This window comes from Chiloscyllium plagiosum, chromosome 17 (genome assembly GCF_004010195.1).
Source record: "Chiloscyllium plagiosum isolate BGI_BamShark_2017 chromosome 17, ASM401019v2, whole genome shotgun sequence".
NCBI lineage: Eukaryota > Metazoa > Chordata > Chondrichthyes > Orectolobiformes > Hemiscylliidae > Chiloscyllium > Chiloscyllium plagiosum.
The window spans coordinates 56189080-56205451 of record NC_057726.1 but is presented as its reverse complement, the minus strand read 5'-3'; the positions used below and the strand labels follow the sequence as shown (position 1 = coordinate 56205451).

The 16372-nt window shown below is 41.0% G+C and overlaps 1 protein-coding gene across 2 annotated transcripts in view; it reads left to right on the top strand.

The window, feature by feature from the left end:
* The window catches only part of lcat (lecithin-cholesterol acyltransferase), a 42684-nt gene extending 27314 nt beyond the window's left edge, over nucleotides 1-15370 (top strand). For both annotated transcript variants that reach the window (XM_043707169.1, XM_043707168.1), the window contains exon 6: nucleotides 12598-15370. In XM_043707169.1, coding sequence (XP_043563104.1) covers nucleotides 12598-13124 — 527 coding nt within the window. In that variant the 3' untranslated portion in view covers nucleotides 13125-15370. The remainder of the gene's footprint in view (nucleotides 1-12597) is intronic.
* Nucleotides 15371-16372: the final 1002 nt, after the last annotated feature.

Genomic DNA, 16372 nt, shown 5'->3' with positions numbered 1-16372 from the left:
GACATGTTCAAAAGGGTTTGGGTTCACCTGAACTGGAAGGGACCAGTATCCTGGGAGATTTGCTAGTTCTATTTTGGGAGCCTGGAAAACTTAGAGGGGTGGGGAATGGTGTTCCTAAGCAGCCATGAAAATAGAAAGACAGATATGGATGGTTTGGAATCAGAAAAGAGCAAGTTAATTAGAAAAGACAGAAGAGCAAAGTAACTAAAGAATTAAACTGCATTTATTTCAATACAAAGGGTCTTACAGGTAAGGCTGATAAACTCACGGCATGTATGGGAATAAGCAACTGGGATGCCATAACTATTACAGAAACTTGGCTGAGGGAAGGAGAGGACAGGACTGGCAGTTGAATGTTCTGAATTTTAGATCCTATAGGAATGATAGAAAGGAGGCAAGAGAGGAGACGGAAATGTGTTTTTGATTTAAGGAAAACATTATACTGTAATTAAAGAGGAATATTTCAAAGGGACTGTTCAGCTAAGTATATGGGTTGAAAGAGATGATCTCCTTGATGCGATTGTACTATAAGCCCGCCAATATTCAGAAATTGAGAACAAATACAGAGATCTTTGATAGATTTTAGAATGATAGCGTTGTAATAAGGGATTTTAATTTTCCAAACATTGACTGGGACTGCCAGTTAAAAGTTTGGATGATGAGGAATTTGTTAAATGAGTTCAAGAAAATTTTCTTTATCAATATGAGAAGTAATTGAAATTTAAATTGAATTCAACATCTGGAATTAAAAATCTGAAGATGACCAAGTAATTATTATTGTTTGTCAAAAAACAAAATCTGGCTCACTAATGTCCTTGTGGGAAAGAAATCTGCCATCTTAATCTGTTCAATCCTTCATGTGACTCCAGACCCACAGCAATGTGGTTTATTGTCAACTGCTCTCTCAGTTGTAAGCATCATTATGAAATCTCAACAAAGTAATAAAACTGGAAGGACAACCCAGCATCAACCTAGGCACCAGAAAAGACAATGACAGAAACAGCCCTGTCAACTCTGCAGAGTTCTCCTTGCGAATATCTGGGGGCTAATGTCAAAATAAAAGTGCTGTCTCAGCAACAGCCTGACATATTGATACTCATGGTATCAGGCGTTACTGACAATGTCCCAGTCCCCAACATCACCTTTCCTAGATATGTTGTCTTTCTCTGGAATGACAGACTTAACATAGATGGAGGCAGAGTGTTATACAGTCAAGTGGGAGTTGCCCCGGGAATCCTCAACATTGACTCCGTATCCCAAGAAGTCTCATGGCTCCAGGTTAAGCAAGGGCAAGGAAACTGCTTGCTAAGTAACATGTACCATCCTCCCTTGGCTGATGAATCAGTACTCCTCTGTGTTGAACAAAACTTGGAGGAAGCACTGAGGATGACAAAGGTACAAATTGAACTCTGGAGGTTTTCAATGTTCACCACAAGTGCCTCAGCAGCAGCACTACTGATCAAGCTGGTCATATCCTGAAGGACACCGCTGCTAGACTGGGTCTCTGGCAAGTGGTGAGGGGAAAAGCATAACTTGATCTCATCCCTGTCAATTTGCTGACTGCAGATGCATCTCTCTGTGACAGTATCTCTAAAAGTGACCACAGTGTTCTTTTGGAGTTGAAGTCCCACTTTCACATTGAGAATAGCCTCCATTATGTTGTGTGGCACTGTCCATGTGCTAAATGGGACAGACCTCAAACAGATCTGGCAACTCAACTGGGCATCTGAGGTGCTGTGGTCCATTAACAGCAGCAGAATTATACTCCACAATCTGCAACCTCATGGCCTGATCCATCACCCACTCAACTATTGCTGTTGAGCCTGGGGATCAACCTGCTTCAATAGAGAGTGCAGGAGGACATGGCAGGAGCAACACCTGGTATACCTAAAAATGAGGCATCAACATTTAAAAGGCATCTGGATGGGTATATGAATGGGAAGGGTTTAGAGGGATATGGGCCAAGTGTTGGTAAATGGGACTAGAATAGGTTGGGATTCCTGCTTGGCATGGACGAGTTGGACCAAAGGGTCTGTTTCCATGCTGTACACCTCTATGGCACTATGACTCTAACTGGAGTTCCAGATAGCAGACAGTAAGCAAAATGCACTTATCCCAGCTGGAACAAGGCTAAAGTTTGCACTGGTAACCTGACACACACCACAAGAGACCTGCTGCATTTTGCAAGCCACCAAGGCTGCTGAACTGCTGAAAGATCATAAAACATTACAAAGATATTTTATGGATGTAGGTTTGCTCGCTGAGCTGAAAGGTTTGTTTCAGCTTTCGTCACCATACTAGGTAACGCCTTCGAATGAAGCACTGGTGGTATAGCCTGCTTTCTATTTATATGTTTGAGTTTCCTATGGTTTGGTGATGTCATTTCCTGTGGTGATGTCATTTCCTGTTCTTTTTCTTAGGGGCTGGTAAATGGGATCCAAGTCAATGTGTTTGCTGATGGAGTTCCGGTTGGATTGCCATGCTTCTAGGAATTCTTGTGCATGTCTCTGTTTGACTTGTCCTTGGATGAATGTGTTGTCCAGTCGAAATGGTGTCCTTCCTTATCCGTACATAAGGATACGAGTGAGAGTAGGTCATGTTGTTTTGTGGCCAGTTGATGTTCATGTATCCTAGTGGCTAGTTTGCTGCCTGTTTGTTCAATGTTGTGTTTGTTACGGTTCTTGCAAGGTATTTTGTAAATGGCATTAGTTTTGCTTGTTGTCTCTATAGGGTTTTTCAAGTTCATTAGCTACTGTTTTAGTGTGTTGGTGGGTTTGCGACCTACCGTGATGCCAAGAGGTCTGAGTAGCCTGGCAGTCATTTCCGAGATGTCTTTGATGTAAGGAAGAGTGGCTAGGGTTTCTGGACATGTTTTGTTTCTTTGTTTTGGTTTGTTGCTCAGAAATCAGTGGACTGTGTTCATTGGGTACCCATTCTTTTTGAATACACTGTATAGGTGATTTTCCTCTGCTCTGCATCCCTGTGCTGCAGTGAGTGGTGGCTCATTGAAATAATGTTCTAATGCCGCTTCGTTTGTGGATGTTGGGATGATTGCTTCTGTAGTTCAATATTTGGCCTGTATGTGTTGTTTTCCTGTAGACGCTGGTTTGAAGTTCCCTGTTGGCTGTTCGCTCTACTGCGACATCTAGGAATGGCAGTTGTTGTTGTTTTCCTCCGCTTTAGTGAATTTTATGCCATAAGGGCATTATTGATGGTCTTGAAGGTTTCCTCTAACTTGTTTTGTTTAGTAATGACAAAGATGTCATCCATGTAGTGGGCCCAAAGTTTGGGTTGGATGGCTGGCAGAGCTGTTTGTTCAAGTCTCTGCATTACTGCCTCTGCTAAAAACCCTGATATTGGCGATCCCATGGGTGTTCTGTCGGTCTGTCTGTAAGTTTTGTTGTTGAAGGTGAAGTGGGTGGTAAGGCATAGGTCCTCTAGCTTGACAATACTGTCCTTATTGATGAAGATGGTGGTGCTTGGTGTATGTATCTTTGGTTCTTAAATAATGTAGTCAATGTTTCCTTGACCAGGTTGATGTTGATGGATATGAAAAGGGCTGTTATGTCAAAGGAGATAATTATTACATCCTCTTCTATCTTGGTGTCTTTGATGGTCTTCAGGAATTCTTGGGTGGAGTGGAAGCAGTAGTGTGAGTCTTCTACTAAGTGTTTCAGTCTTTGGGAAAAAAACAGGACATGACATCACCATAGGAAATGATGCCACCACAGGAAATGACATCACCAACCAGAGGAAACTCAAACATATAAATAGAAAGCGGGCTATACCACCAGCGCTCCATTTGGAGGCTCACTGAAGATGTTACCTAGTATGGTGACGAAAGGTCTGAAAACGAACCTTCCAGCTCAGTGAGCAAACTACATGCAGAACTTCAATCTAAGCTACAATTCTTCTCAAAACTCACCAAAGATGTTTTATGTTGTTTGGGATGTCTTCCTGGTGAATGTCATCTCGAAGAAGGTGAGAGTTTTCTGCCACGAACATATCAGCCTTTCCCTGGCCAACATCTCTGTCTCGGCCTTGATAAAATCTTTAACTTTTGTGAACACTCCAAGAATAGTGTGGCCCGGTTTCCAGCATGCTACCCCCTTGTGGGAAAACAAAACATGTCTGCTTTTCTACCCCCTTCAGTTCCTCATTTTGTAAAATAGCATGGGCCACACAGGAACCAGATGGTGCATTTGGAACGGGGAAAGAGAGGCTAGAAAATCATAGGAAAAAGTGCAATCACAATTAACATTTAACTATTATTATCTGGACTGATGTAGATAAACTTAAGTAGATTTTTTGCTTCAAGAAAAACATATGCTTATACGTTAATGAAATATAGCTAAAGGATTGTTGCATTTGAAGGGGTGGTTAGTAATTGAGTCTATTGGTTACCAGAGATGGAAATGTGTTGCAGTGCATCATTTTTACTATTTTCAAGTGCTGCTATTTGGCAACGGCAACAGGGAGTGATATGTGGCCTCCAGACTGGTCATCGATGTAGATAAACTTAAGTAGATTCTTTGCTTCAAGAAAAACATATGCTTATACGTAAATGAAATATAGCTAAAGGATAGTTGCATTTGAAGGGGTGGTTAGTAATTGAGTCTATTGGTTACCAACTTGGCTGAAACTCTGCAGTGCATCATTTTTACTATTTTCAAGTGCTGCTATTTGGCAACGGCAACAGGGAGTGATATGTGGCCTCCAGACTGGTCATCTTCCGTCTGAAAAAGGTGATGTCAGCTCAGCTATCTGAAAGTTGCTCCCAGATCAAAAGGGAGCCTTCACCCACAAAAAGAGTTACACGATTAGCAAATTAGAGGGTGAGCATCCAATAACTGCATTGGCAAACACAGGAAAGTAACTCATCTTCCATAATGCAGAGCTAGGACAGCCTTCATGGTATCTGGAAAGGAGTTGGATCAAACCATGTTTCATGGCATGTGGAGTAAGTGGGGGAGAATCTGCGAGATGTTCCTTTGTTCAGGTTAGGGTGGGTGGATCATATGGGAGATGATCAGGGCCTGTGTGTTAGGTGGGTATGGATGGATATGGATCTCAGAATGGTTCATAATCTGAAGACCGGGAGCTGGATCTTAGAGTGGTTTTCAGAAAGCTTAGAGTGTGCATGATATTGAGAACCTGTCCTCTCTAACCACCGTCATCCTTTACCTCTGCCAAGCTTTTCCCACTCCAGAAAGAAATTTGATTGAGGTGCTTAAAATCATGAACCTCTGTCCATGTCAATTCAGTATTTGAGCTAGGTGGGTTAGGGGCATTGCTATTACTGAGGTCAGGAATTATATAGGAGTCAGGTTTATATTAGAAACAAGTCAGACAAGCTTCTTCAGTTAATAAAGAATAACAAGGTAATTATAAATAAAACATAAGCAAACAAACAAGCCAAGATCATTAACAAAAAAGCTTTAAACTGTACAAGGATAGATATAACTGATATTCTAACATCCCAAAACTAATATGAAGTAAATTTGGGGAACAGACAAACTAAGATTGAACACTCACATGTCAAATAGCAAAGCTAATTGAGACAGATACCACAGATTTCTCAGCAATCCCCCTCCAGGTGTCAGTAAATCTCATTCAACCTTCACTGGGGATTCCAATCCCCAATCTTCAACAATCCAGCCTCAAACTCTCTCAAAGATCACTCTGTTAAGGAATGCCTCAACAAGCGCTCCTGTTCTAGAGGTTCACCTTCCTTTCCTGCGATTACACTCCTTTTGATTATGGGGAAATTGCATTCCTGCACTTAGTCACAGGCATAACACCAGCTTTTCACAAACAGTCAGTTTCACCAAGCTAGCACTGCCCCGGGTTTGTTTTCTGAGCTCCAACCTTGCTTGATTGCACCAAGAAATTATTGTTTATGGGTTTTCAACTCCAAATATTAATGATGCTTAGTCTGCCTTCAAGCCGTAACCATAACATTTAGCTGCTTACCAACTCCCAGGATGTTTCCCTGTATTCTGACTGCACAGAGCTAACCAACTTGACTTCTTCCTAAGTCCCCAAGTTTTACCATTACGTATGCACCTACTGACACCAAAAACTTCTTTTAGACTTCAATCTGCACAGAGTCAATGACCCTAAGTTGCCCTTCAGCAACACAGCTTAACAATTCTTTTCTTCAAAGAGCCTGCATCCAACAATCTGCTGTCTTCTCAAACTAACTGTGACTCTGGGACTGTTTTTCACTGATCCTGAACTGTTTAGGCTGACTTAGTGAAAACCTTACAAATTCTCTATGCAGTGTTGAATGTAACTTATATATTGGGACAACTCAAATATAGCAGCCCCTTTGGAACTGTCTGTTCCCTGAGGGTTACAAAGTTCACTAAGGGCTGGCTGCTATAGCACAAATTACTGATAACAAAAAGTGTGAGTCCATCAAGATCAAGAGGACATGTGAATCAGTTATGAAAACATCGAGCTAGATTTGATTTTTTTTTGCAGTTGCTTATTGACCTTAGGAACAAATTACCTGCTCATGCAGTGAGTGCGGATCAAACATTCACAGGGAGAGTGTTCCTAGCTCTGGTGTTATCATACGAGGTAGATTGAAAAATAAGACATTTGGCATTGAGATTCTATGGAAAATAAATTTAGAGCAGATAAGTGGAATGGATTAAACAGGAGATGTATAATTAAGAGGCACCCTCTTTAGGAATATGGGAATTTGTTTCTTCCTTTGTTGTTCATTCACTGTAGATTAGTATCGAATGAACCTGACTGAATACTGTGCTTTTAAATTGATTATTTAATCTAAGTTTAATATATACACATTTACTCTTCTATGGTCAGGCTAAACATGAATACTGTTTTCAGCTAACATTATCATGTTACATTGGAAACACATAGTCCAGAGTACTCCAGAAAGAACTATGAGGCTGAAGAGGCAGCAGGAAATTACAGACCACCCAGTACTGAAAGAAAACAAATGGGAAGAGGCATTGTAGTGGAGATGAATCTATGGTTTCAAAGCCTGTGTTTTGTTTTAACACAGCACCCTCATGAAAAGTAATGGAAACAGCAAAAGAACAATATAACTGTGGATGGTTGAAACTGGAAACCAAAAGCAGTAATTCCTGGAGAAATTCAGCAGGTCTGCCAGCATCCATGGGGGGAAAACAGAGTTAAGAATGAACAGTTAAACAGAATTAGTGTTTCAACTCCAGCGATCCTCCCTCAGAATCTCTGAAGCCAGGTTCTGAAGAAGGGTCACAATACTCGAAACATTAACTCTGCCTTCTTTCCATCGATGCTGCCAGACCTGCTGGGTTACTACAGCCAACAGAGAAAGAAAACTGGTTCGGAATCGCAGGAGGTCTTGGAAGTGGCAAGTACTTCCACCGCAAGGAAGTCTCTGAGGTGTGCTTTGGCTCTCAGAGAGAAATTCTCATGAAACTCCAAAATGTCCTTGCTCAGTCAATCTTCGGTATAATTCAGACCATAATTTTTGACCTGTACCAAGACTGTAACAATATGGATATAGTGTCTCGGGGAAGTAGAAAAGATAAATCCAGATAAATCAGTATTACATATTGAACCATGACAATTAATTAAAAGAGAATTACAACCGATCTGGTCAGAAAAAAAGAACTTGCTTTGATAAAATGCTTTTCATACTATTAGTATATTGCAAGGTTCACAAAGTCATAGAGATATACAGCATGGAAACAGACCCTTCGGTCCAACTCGTCCATGCCAACTAGATATCCTATATAAATCTAATCTCATTTGCCATTATTTAGATTAGATTAGATTACTTACAGTGTGGAAACAGGCCCTTCGGCCCAACAAGTCCACACCGACCCGCCGAAGCGCAACCTACACATTCCCCTACACGTACATATGCCCCTAACACTACGGGCAATTTAGCATGGCCAGTTCACCTAACCTGCATATTTTTGGACTGTGGGAGGAAACTGGAGCACCCGGAGGAAACCCATGCAGACACGGGGAGAAATGTGCAAACTCCACACAATCAGTCGCCTGAGGCGGGAATTGAACCCGGGTCTCTTCGCTGTGAGGCAGCAGTGCTAACCACTGTGCCACCCACTAATGCCACCGTGCTGTCCACTATTTGGACCCTTATTCCTCCAAACCCTTTTTATTCATATACCCATCCAGATGCCTTTTAAACATTGCAATTGTATTAGCCTCCACCACTTTCTCTGACAGCTCATTCCATACATACACCACCATCTGCTTGAAAAGGTTGTTCCCTTATGTCCCTTTTATATTTTTCCCACTCCCTTAAACCTATGTCCTCTAATTCTTTGCTAACAATTATCTTCTGAACAATTTTTACATTAATGTTGGCTATTAGTTTCCACCTACTTATTGCTCCCACAATCAGCAGGTCGGATAGGTACGTAGTTAGGTAACTGGGGTGGATGTTGACTGGGACTAGGGTCAAAGACAGAAAACATGGACCTAGTGCTGCTGTAATGGCCCTCCACCAAGAAAATGGGCTTATCAGCAAAAGGTTTTGTGCTGGGAAAGTCATGTCTTACCAACTTAATAGAATTCTTTGAGGAAGTGACAACGTTGTTTGATGAGGGAACAGCTGTAGATGTCATATACGTGAATGTCAGTAAGGTGTTTGATAAGGTTCCCCATAGGAACCAGGCTGATAGAGAAAGTGAAGTCGTGTGGGGTCCAGGGTATACACACCAAATGTTCAGAGAATTGGCTGGTGTCACAAAGCTAGTTCCTTTTTTATCTAAAAGTTGTTCTTTGGCTCAGGGATACTCTGTCCTTGATTTTTTCAGAGGGATTATAAACTAGATCAGGCTCCAATTAGTCTGGTTTGGTACCGTGATTAAAGGATTTTGAGAGATCTTTTGTTTATATGTAAACAGATGATACTTCAGGCCAAAGTGGTCATGTTTTAGATGTGCCCTGTATAATGAAAGGGAAGTGGTCAGCTCTCTAGCTGAGCTGAGCAGTTTAGTTCAGTCCAAAACTGGTTGGGAGTTCAACAGTTAGCTGTGTTGAAACTCTCTCTTCTGCCCTTTGAACTTCAACCTGGAAGAGTCTGACCCTTTTTTTGTACTGTGTTTTAAAGTGGGTTTGCTTATTGGGACTGTTGTGTATATTCGGAAGAGCATACTTAAGTCTAGTTTGGATAGACTGAGTTCTGTAGGGGTTCTTTATTCTGTTCTTTGTGTTTCATTGTGTAATTTTGTGAATAAATTTTTTTTGTCTGTTTTAAACCTGGTAGTCAACCTCGCTAACATAATCCAGGTAATTTTCACTGTACACTTACCAAAACAAATTGCAAAGTTATGGTCTGGGCTGCCTGCTTAAGAATGTTTTAAGTGGTCTGGCCTAGTCCTTAACACTGGGCATCAGGAGACAGAGGGTAATAGTGGAAGGGAGTTACTCAAATGGAGAACTGCAACCAGTAGTGTTCCACAGGGGTTTGTGTTTCGGACCACTGTTGTTTGTGATATACATAAATGACCTGAAGGAAGGGATAGAGGGTCTGATTAGCAAGTTTGCAGATGACACTAGAATTAGTGGAATACCAGATAGTGAAGGGGACTGTCAGAGAATGCAGCAGAATATAGATAGATTGGAGAGTTGGGCAGAGAAATGGCAGATGGAGTTCAATCCGGGCAAATGAAAGGTGGTGCATTTTGGAAGATCCAATTCAAAAGCGGACTATATGGTGAATGGAAAAGCCCTGGGGAAAATTGATGTAGAGTAGAGTAGCTTTTATTTGTCATTTCTACCAGATACAACTGATACAGTAAAAATGAGACAGCATTCCTCTGGGACCAAAGGTGCTACATGGATAACACAAACGACATGATCGTAGACAGGGCAGCATAAATGACATAAGAAGCGCAAAACACACAAATTACAGTGTAATAATAAAAATTTAATTAATAAACATTTTTCTAGCAGCAATTTGAAGTTGTGCAAAGAATTTCAGATGGGAAAATGTCCGATCATACTATGTTAAAGAGCCTGATGGCTTGGGGAGGAAACTGTTGCACAGTCTGTCTGTGAGAGACCGTATGCTCTGGTATCTTCTGACAGATGGCAGGAGGGAGAAGAGTTTGAGTGAGGGGTGTGTGGGGTCTTCCACAATGCTTTTAGCCTTTTGGATGCAGCATGTGGTGTAAGTGTGTGCAATGGAGGGAAGAGAGACCCCGATGATCCTCTCAGCTGTCCTCACTATCCATTGTAGTGATTTGAGAAGGTGCAATTCCTGAACCAAGCAGTGATGTGGCAGCTCAGGGTACTCTCAATGAACCCTCTGTAGAATGTGGTGAGGATGGAGTGTTGGAAGGTGGGCTTTCCTCAGCCTGCATAGAAAGTAGAGATGCTGCTGGGCTTTCTTGGCAATGGAGCTGGTGTTGAGCGTCCAGGTGAGATTCTTTGCCAGGTGGACGCCAAGAAATATGGTGCTCTTCACGATCTCCACAGGGGAGCCGTCGCTGTCCAGCAGGGAGTGGTCGTTCCATGCCCTCATGAAGTCAACAACCATCTCTTTTGTCTTGTTCACGTTCAGAGACAGCTTGTTGGATCTGCACCAGTCCGTTAACCACTGCACCTCCTTTCTATATGCTGACTCATTGTTCCTGCTGATGGGACCCACTACAGTCGTAACCTCAGCAAGCTTGATGATGTGATTCAACCTGTGTATCACTGCACAGTTGTGTGTCAGCAGGATGAACAGCAATGGACTGCTGTACAGAGAGATCTGGATGTTCAGGTCCATTGTACCCTGAAGGTGGCAACACAGGTTGATACAGTGGTCAAGAAGGCTTTCCTTCATCAGATGAGGTATTGAGTACAGGAGTTGGTAGATCATAGGACAGTTGTATAGGACTTTGGTTCAGCCAAATTTGGAATATTACATACAGTTCTGGTCACCACATTACCAAAAGGATGTGGATGCTTTGGAGAGGATGCAGAGGAGGTTCACCAGGATGTGGTCTGGTATGGAGGACACTAGCTATGAAGAGAGATTGAGTAGATTAGGATTATTTTCATTAGAAAGACGGAGGTTGAGGAGGGACCTGATTGAGGTCCACAAAATCATAAGAGGTATAGATAGGCTGGATAGAAAGAAACTCTTTCCCAGAATGGGGGACTCAATCACTAGGGGTCATGTGTTCAAAGTGAGAGGGGAGAAGTTTAAGGGAGATATACATGGAAAGTTCTTGACACAGAGGGTGATGGGTGCCTGGAATGCATTGCCAGCAGAGGTGGTAGAAGTGGGCACAGTATCATCATTTAAGATGTATCTAGACGGATACATGAATGGGCAGGAAGCAGAGGGATACAGATCCTTAGAAAATAGTTGACAGATTTAGATAAAGGATATGGATCGGTGCAGGCTTGGAGGGCTGAAGGGCCTGTTCCTATGCTGTAATGTTCTTTGTTCTTTGCTCCACCAACTCAAGGACAGTGGCCCCTTCCACAACCCAAGCACAGCAAGTCCCTTAGAGCCCAAGTCATTGATTTTGGGTCTAATTTTGGAACCTCTTTGTCCCAGACCTTGACAGTGATATTGGGATCCCTTTTCAACTATGTGTTTAGATCTTCTACATTCCCTTGAACATTAATGATTGGTTCATAGCTTATCACCTCATTTTGCTGATAATTGCACTCTCTGTACAATCATTCAAAGGGTTTTCAAATTCATTTATGGGACATGAGCATCACTGATTGATCCAGTATTTATTGCTTTGAGAAGCCACTTTCTAGAACCACTGTAATTGACCTTGTGCTGTGGAAAGCGAGTTCTAAGATTTTGACACAGTGGCTGTGAAGGAACAATGATATATGAAGGGAATTTGCAGGTGCTGATGTGCCCAAATGACTACCGCCCTTGTTCTTTTAGGTAATAGATATCGGAAATTTGGAAGGTGGTATCAAAGGAGACTTGGCGAATTGCAACAATACATCATATACATAGTTCATCATGCTGCTAGGTGCACTTGTGATGGAAGGACTGAGTGCTTAACTATTGGATGGGTGCCAATTATGTTGGTTGCTTTGTCCTTGGTGCTGCCATGATTCTTGGGCATTGTTGAGCTGTACTCTTGCAGGCCAATGGAGAGTGCTCCATCACACTCCTGACATGTAATATTTAGGTAATGGACAAGTTTTGGTGAGCCAGGAAGTAGTTTTCTTGCTGCATAACTTCTTTAGCCACATTATTTAAATTTCTGATTCTGTTATTTCTGTCAAAAGTAACCCAAAAATTGCTGATGGCTTGGTATTTAACAATAGTAAATATCATTCAATATTAAGGGGAGATGGTTACATTCTCTCTCACTGGAGATGGTCATTGTCTGGCACTTGGATGACATGAATGATTAGATCAAGCCACTGCCATCATCAACTATTAAACTTCCTAAAAAAGTCCAACTTCAAAAAGACAAAAAACCTACAAGGGAAGGAAGGAAATCAGACAATACTTCCATGTGAAAAATACTCTTTTCTATCCTTAAAGCCTCCCACAGCCCCACTGTATAGTATCTATTGCCAGAGAAGAGGAAGGAGATTTCATATTTGTGTGTTTCTTTCTCAACCATCCAGGGGACAACTATGGCCTCGCTCTTGACCTCATGAAGATACGGCAGCAGCAACGGACAACAACAACGAACCCTTGGCTACTTCCTACCTCACAAGCCTGGCCAGCAGATCATGTGTTCATCTCCACCCCAAGCTACAATTACACATACAAAGACTACAGGAAATTCTTCACTGACATAGGATATGAAGATGGCTGGTTCAAATGGCAACACAGCAAAAGTTTTCTGACTGACCTGCCTCCTCCAGGGGTGGAATTGTATTGTATGTATGGAACAGAAGTTCTAACACCGATGACTTATGTGTACGATGAAAACTTTCCATCCAACCAGCCAATACAGATTATCTACGGAGGTGGTGACAACACAGTGAATAAGAGAAGCTTGTCTCTGTGTGGACAATGGAAGGACCAGCAAAAGCAAAAAATTCATGTTATAGAACTTCGTAACAAACATCATTTTGACACAATTTATGACATTGACGCTTTACAAATGATTCAAGATATATTGTTAGGAAATTATTCTGAACACTAAGTCAATTCTGTCAACTAGATGTGGTTTTCTTAGTGATTGGGTACACCTGATTCAGGTACACATAAACTTCAGATTTCTAAATCAGAGCTTTAAACTAGACTGGTCTTCCCTGAGGGGTTCAACAACATCTTTAAGTTGTAATAACTGTTTCTGCTGGGAGTAATAACTACCATATTTCATTGCTTATATCCAGGAATTCTGAACTTACAAGCTACAAATTATGATCAGACCCAGTTAAGTGATGTTTACATTTCTATATAAGCAATCTAAGCCCAGAAATCAATATCTTCAGAATGCCAAACAAATTCACATCTATGTTTTCCCTTATAAAGAGATATTAACCCATTTCAAATCATATCTCAAATTATCAGGTAATTCCAGATGAAGGCCACATAGCTAGTTAGATGTTATTTGTTGATATCTTCAATAGTAATTTGTAAAATGTTCTCAAAGTTACAGCATCAATCAATTGCTTAATTCAGATAAAAACCATTTTGCTTTAGTGTACTTTTTTTTAAATAAAAAGGATTTTCATCCTGAGGAATATGAATGAGCTCTCAGACAACCTTTGACCTGGCCAATTATGATTCTACATCTCTCGCATTTGACTGATCCTTAATCTGGGACAGCTTTATCAATTCTCAGAGAAGCCACTAGAGGGCACATTTTGAAAAATGATTCCCATGGAGTAAACAGACAGCAGGCGTGTGGGGAAAAGAAACTTTAAATGTACAACAGCAAGAAAACATTTTATTGTTACTTTTCAATGTAAAACTCCATATGTAAGAATTGAAGCTGCTGAAGTTAACCAGAGCTCTAGCAGCTCCTTTCCCTTTCTAAATGTTGAAATATGAGCACCCCACGGTGATTTACAAATAGTGGAATTCTTTATAATGGTCAATGTTGGAACCGAAAACTTAAAGAGTTTGTGTAATTGCTAAATTTTCCACGAAGTGAAACATAATGGATCAAACACATGCTCATGATACATAGCTTGTGGGAGTATCAGTTCTCAGAAAAATTTGTAGGCAAACATCTCATGGGTTAGACACTGCTTCAAACAGATCTTTCTCATTATCATTAGTTTGTCAGCTATACATGTCCTTCTGTGAAATAATATTTTCCAATCTCAATCCTATTGCCTACAGGGCATAACTGTCCCTTATTGAGTATAACTTGACATTCTCACCTGGACTGGCCACAGAATGGCTGGTAAGAAAAATGTCACATTGCTGCAATGGAAGCCACTAGAACAGAGAATTGCATCATTTCCTATCGAGCTGCATGGTTGTACAATGTGCTGACAACAGTAAAGTCTTACTCTGCATTACTTCAAAAGTTACATCTAGAAAGTTGGGAGTTTTACAAACAACAGTTCTGATAAGTCACTGGACTCAAAATGCCAGACCTGCTGAGTTTCACCAGCAATTTCTTCTCTTGTTTTATGTTCAATTAAACAGTGGTTTCACTTTTTTTTGCTGAAACTGACTTGAAATTACCAAATGACTGGAAACAGATGCTTGCTTATGAAATTGAATTGGAGCTTTCCTGGATTTCACAAATGTTTGTTGTTGATTGATGTGGATTTTTTATAGTATTGATCATGTGGTTTTAGAAAAGGAGAAAGAAGGGGCAAGTTAGTTGCTGCTAGTGAATTCCTGGACAAAGAAAAAGTAATTTTAACACTGGTTATATGGGGTAACTTGGGGGTAAGTCCCTCCTTGGAATACTTTTCATTTTAATAGTTCCGCAAGTCTCCTTTGACAGCACTTTCCAAATTCATGACCATTACCATTTAGATGGCCAAGGACAGCAGATACATGCAAACATCACTACATGCAAGTTCCCCTTCAAGCCACTCATCATCCTGACTTGGAAACATTACACTGTTCTTTCACCGTCATTGGGTCCAAATCCTGGAAATCCACATCTACAAACACACACACATGGCTGACAGTGTAACAGGTTGACCAACATCAAATGGCCAGCATTGTTTCAAGAAGGCAGCTCACCATCACCATCTCAAATGCTATTAGGGATAAGTAATAAATGCTGGCCAAGGCAACTATACCCATGTCCTATGAAAGAATGTTTTAAAAGACCTTCTTTGGCCTTGTTAAAACTATATTGCAGATATATTCTTCATCAACTTAATGGAAACAACTAAACAAAAAGATATTAACTTTGATTTTTGTGGTAATTATCAATAAACTCTTCACCTTTATGTTTATGACACTTACATTCCATGGCTGAGCTGTAAATTTTAAATAATGGTTTTGTTAAAGTCTTCATTGCTTCTCAGATGGTGTGCGACTGCAGGCATCATAGAGGGTGAAGGAGCTCCTGCAAGGCTGGTCCCCATCTGCAATGCTATTGAAATATTCCTCGGAGTGGTGTGACAGCCCAAGGAGAATGCTTTGAATTTCCTCTCTCCCACTATGAGGGTTGTCTCTCCAGCTACTTTCTCAGCTTCTTTATTGTCACTTACAGGAGGAATCAGCTCACAGGTCAGTGGAAGCTTGTTTAAGTGGCAATTATACACAGTAAGGAGCAACACTTTTCTTTATCATAGAGTGCATCAAGATTCAATCTCTGCTGCTATCCACACAAATAAACATATTTCAGGTAGGGATGACTGATCATGGACAGAGGCCTTGTGCTGATCTAGTGTTGGAGGTAGAATATAATTGCACTTTGGAAGACAGAAAGGAAATGAATAAGGATGTTGCCAGAAATTGAGAATTTTATATATGAAGAAAAATTGGATGAGCTGGGTATGTTTTCTTTGGAATAGAGGAGGCTGAGGAGAAATATAATTGTGGAAAATGTTGAGAGATCAGAAAGGATCTATTTAATTAGCACAGATCAAGAAGCAAGAGACAGGTATTTAAAGTAATTGGTGACAGGGTTAGAAGTGAGAGTTAAAGGATAACCAGGGGCTGGTGAGGATTTGGGACTCACTGTGTGAAAGAGTGATACAGGCAGAACCTTCCAAGCACTTAGTTATGCACTTCAGGTTTCGTAACCAAGAGGACTATGGAGCAAGAGTCGGTGGTTGGGATAGGCTAGACAGCTCATTTTGAGCTAGCATGGACATGACAGGCTGAATGGCCACTTGTTGTGAATCAAACATAAAGTGGACCAATATACAGTGGATACTCTTCAGAACTGAAACTATTCCACTGCATCTGTGTAAGGCAGCTTGCCAATGCTGTCTCAGTGAACAGTTAAGGATGGACAGTAAATGC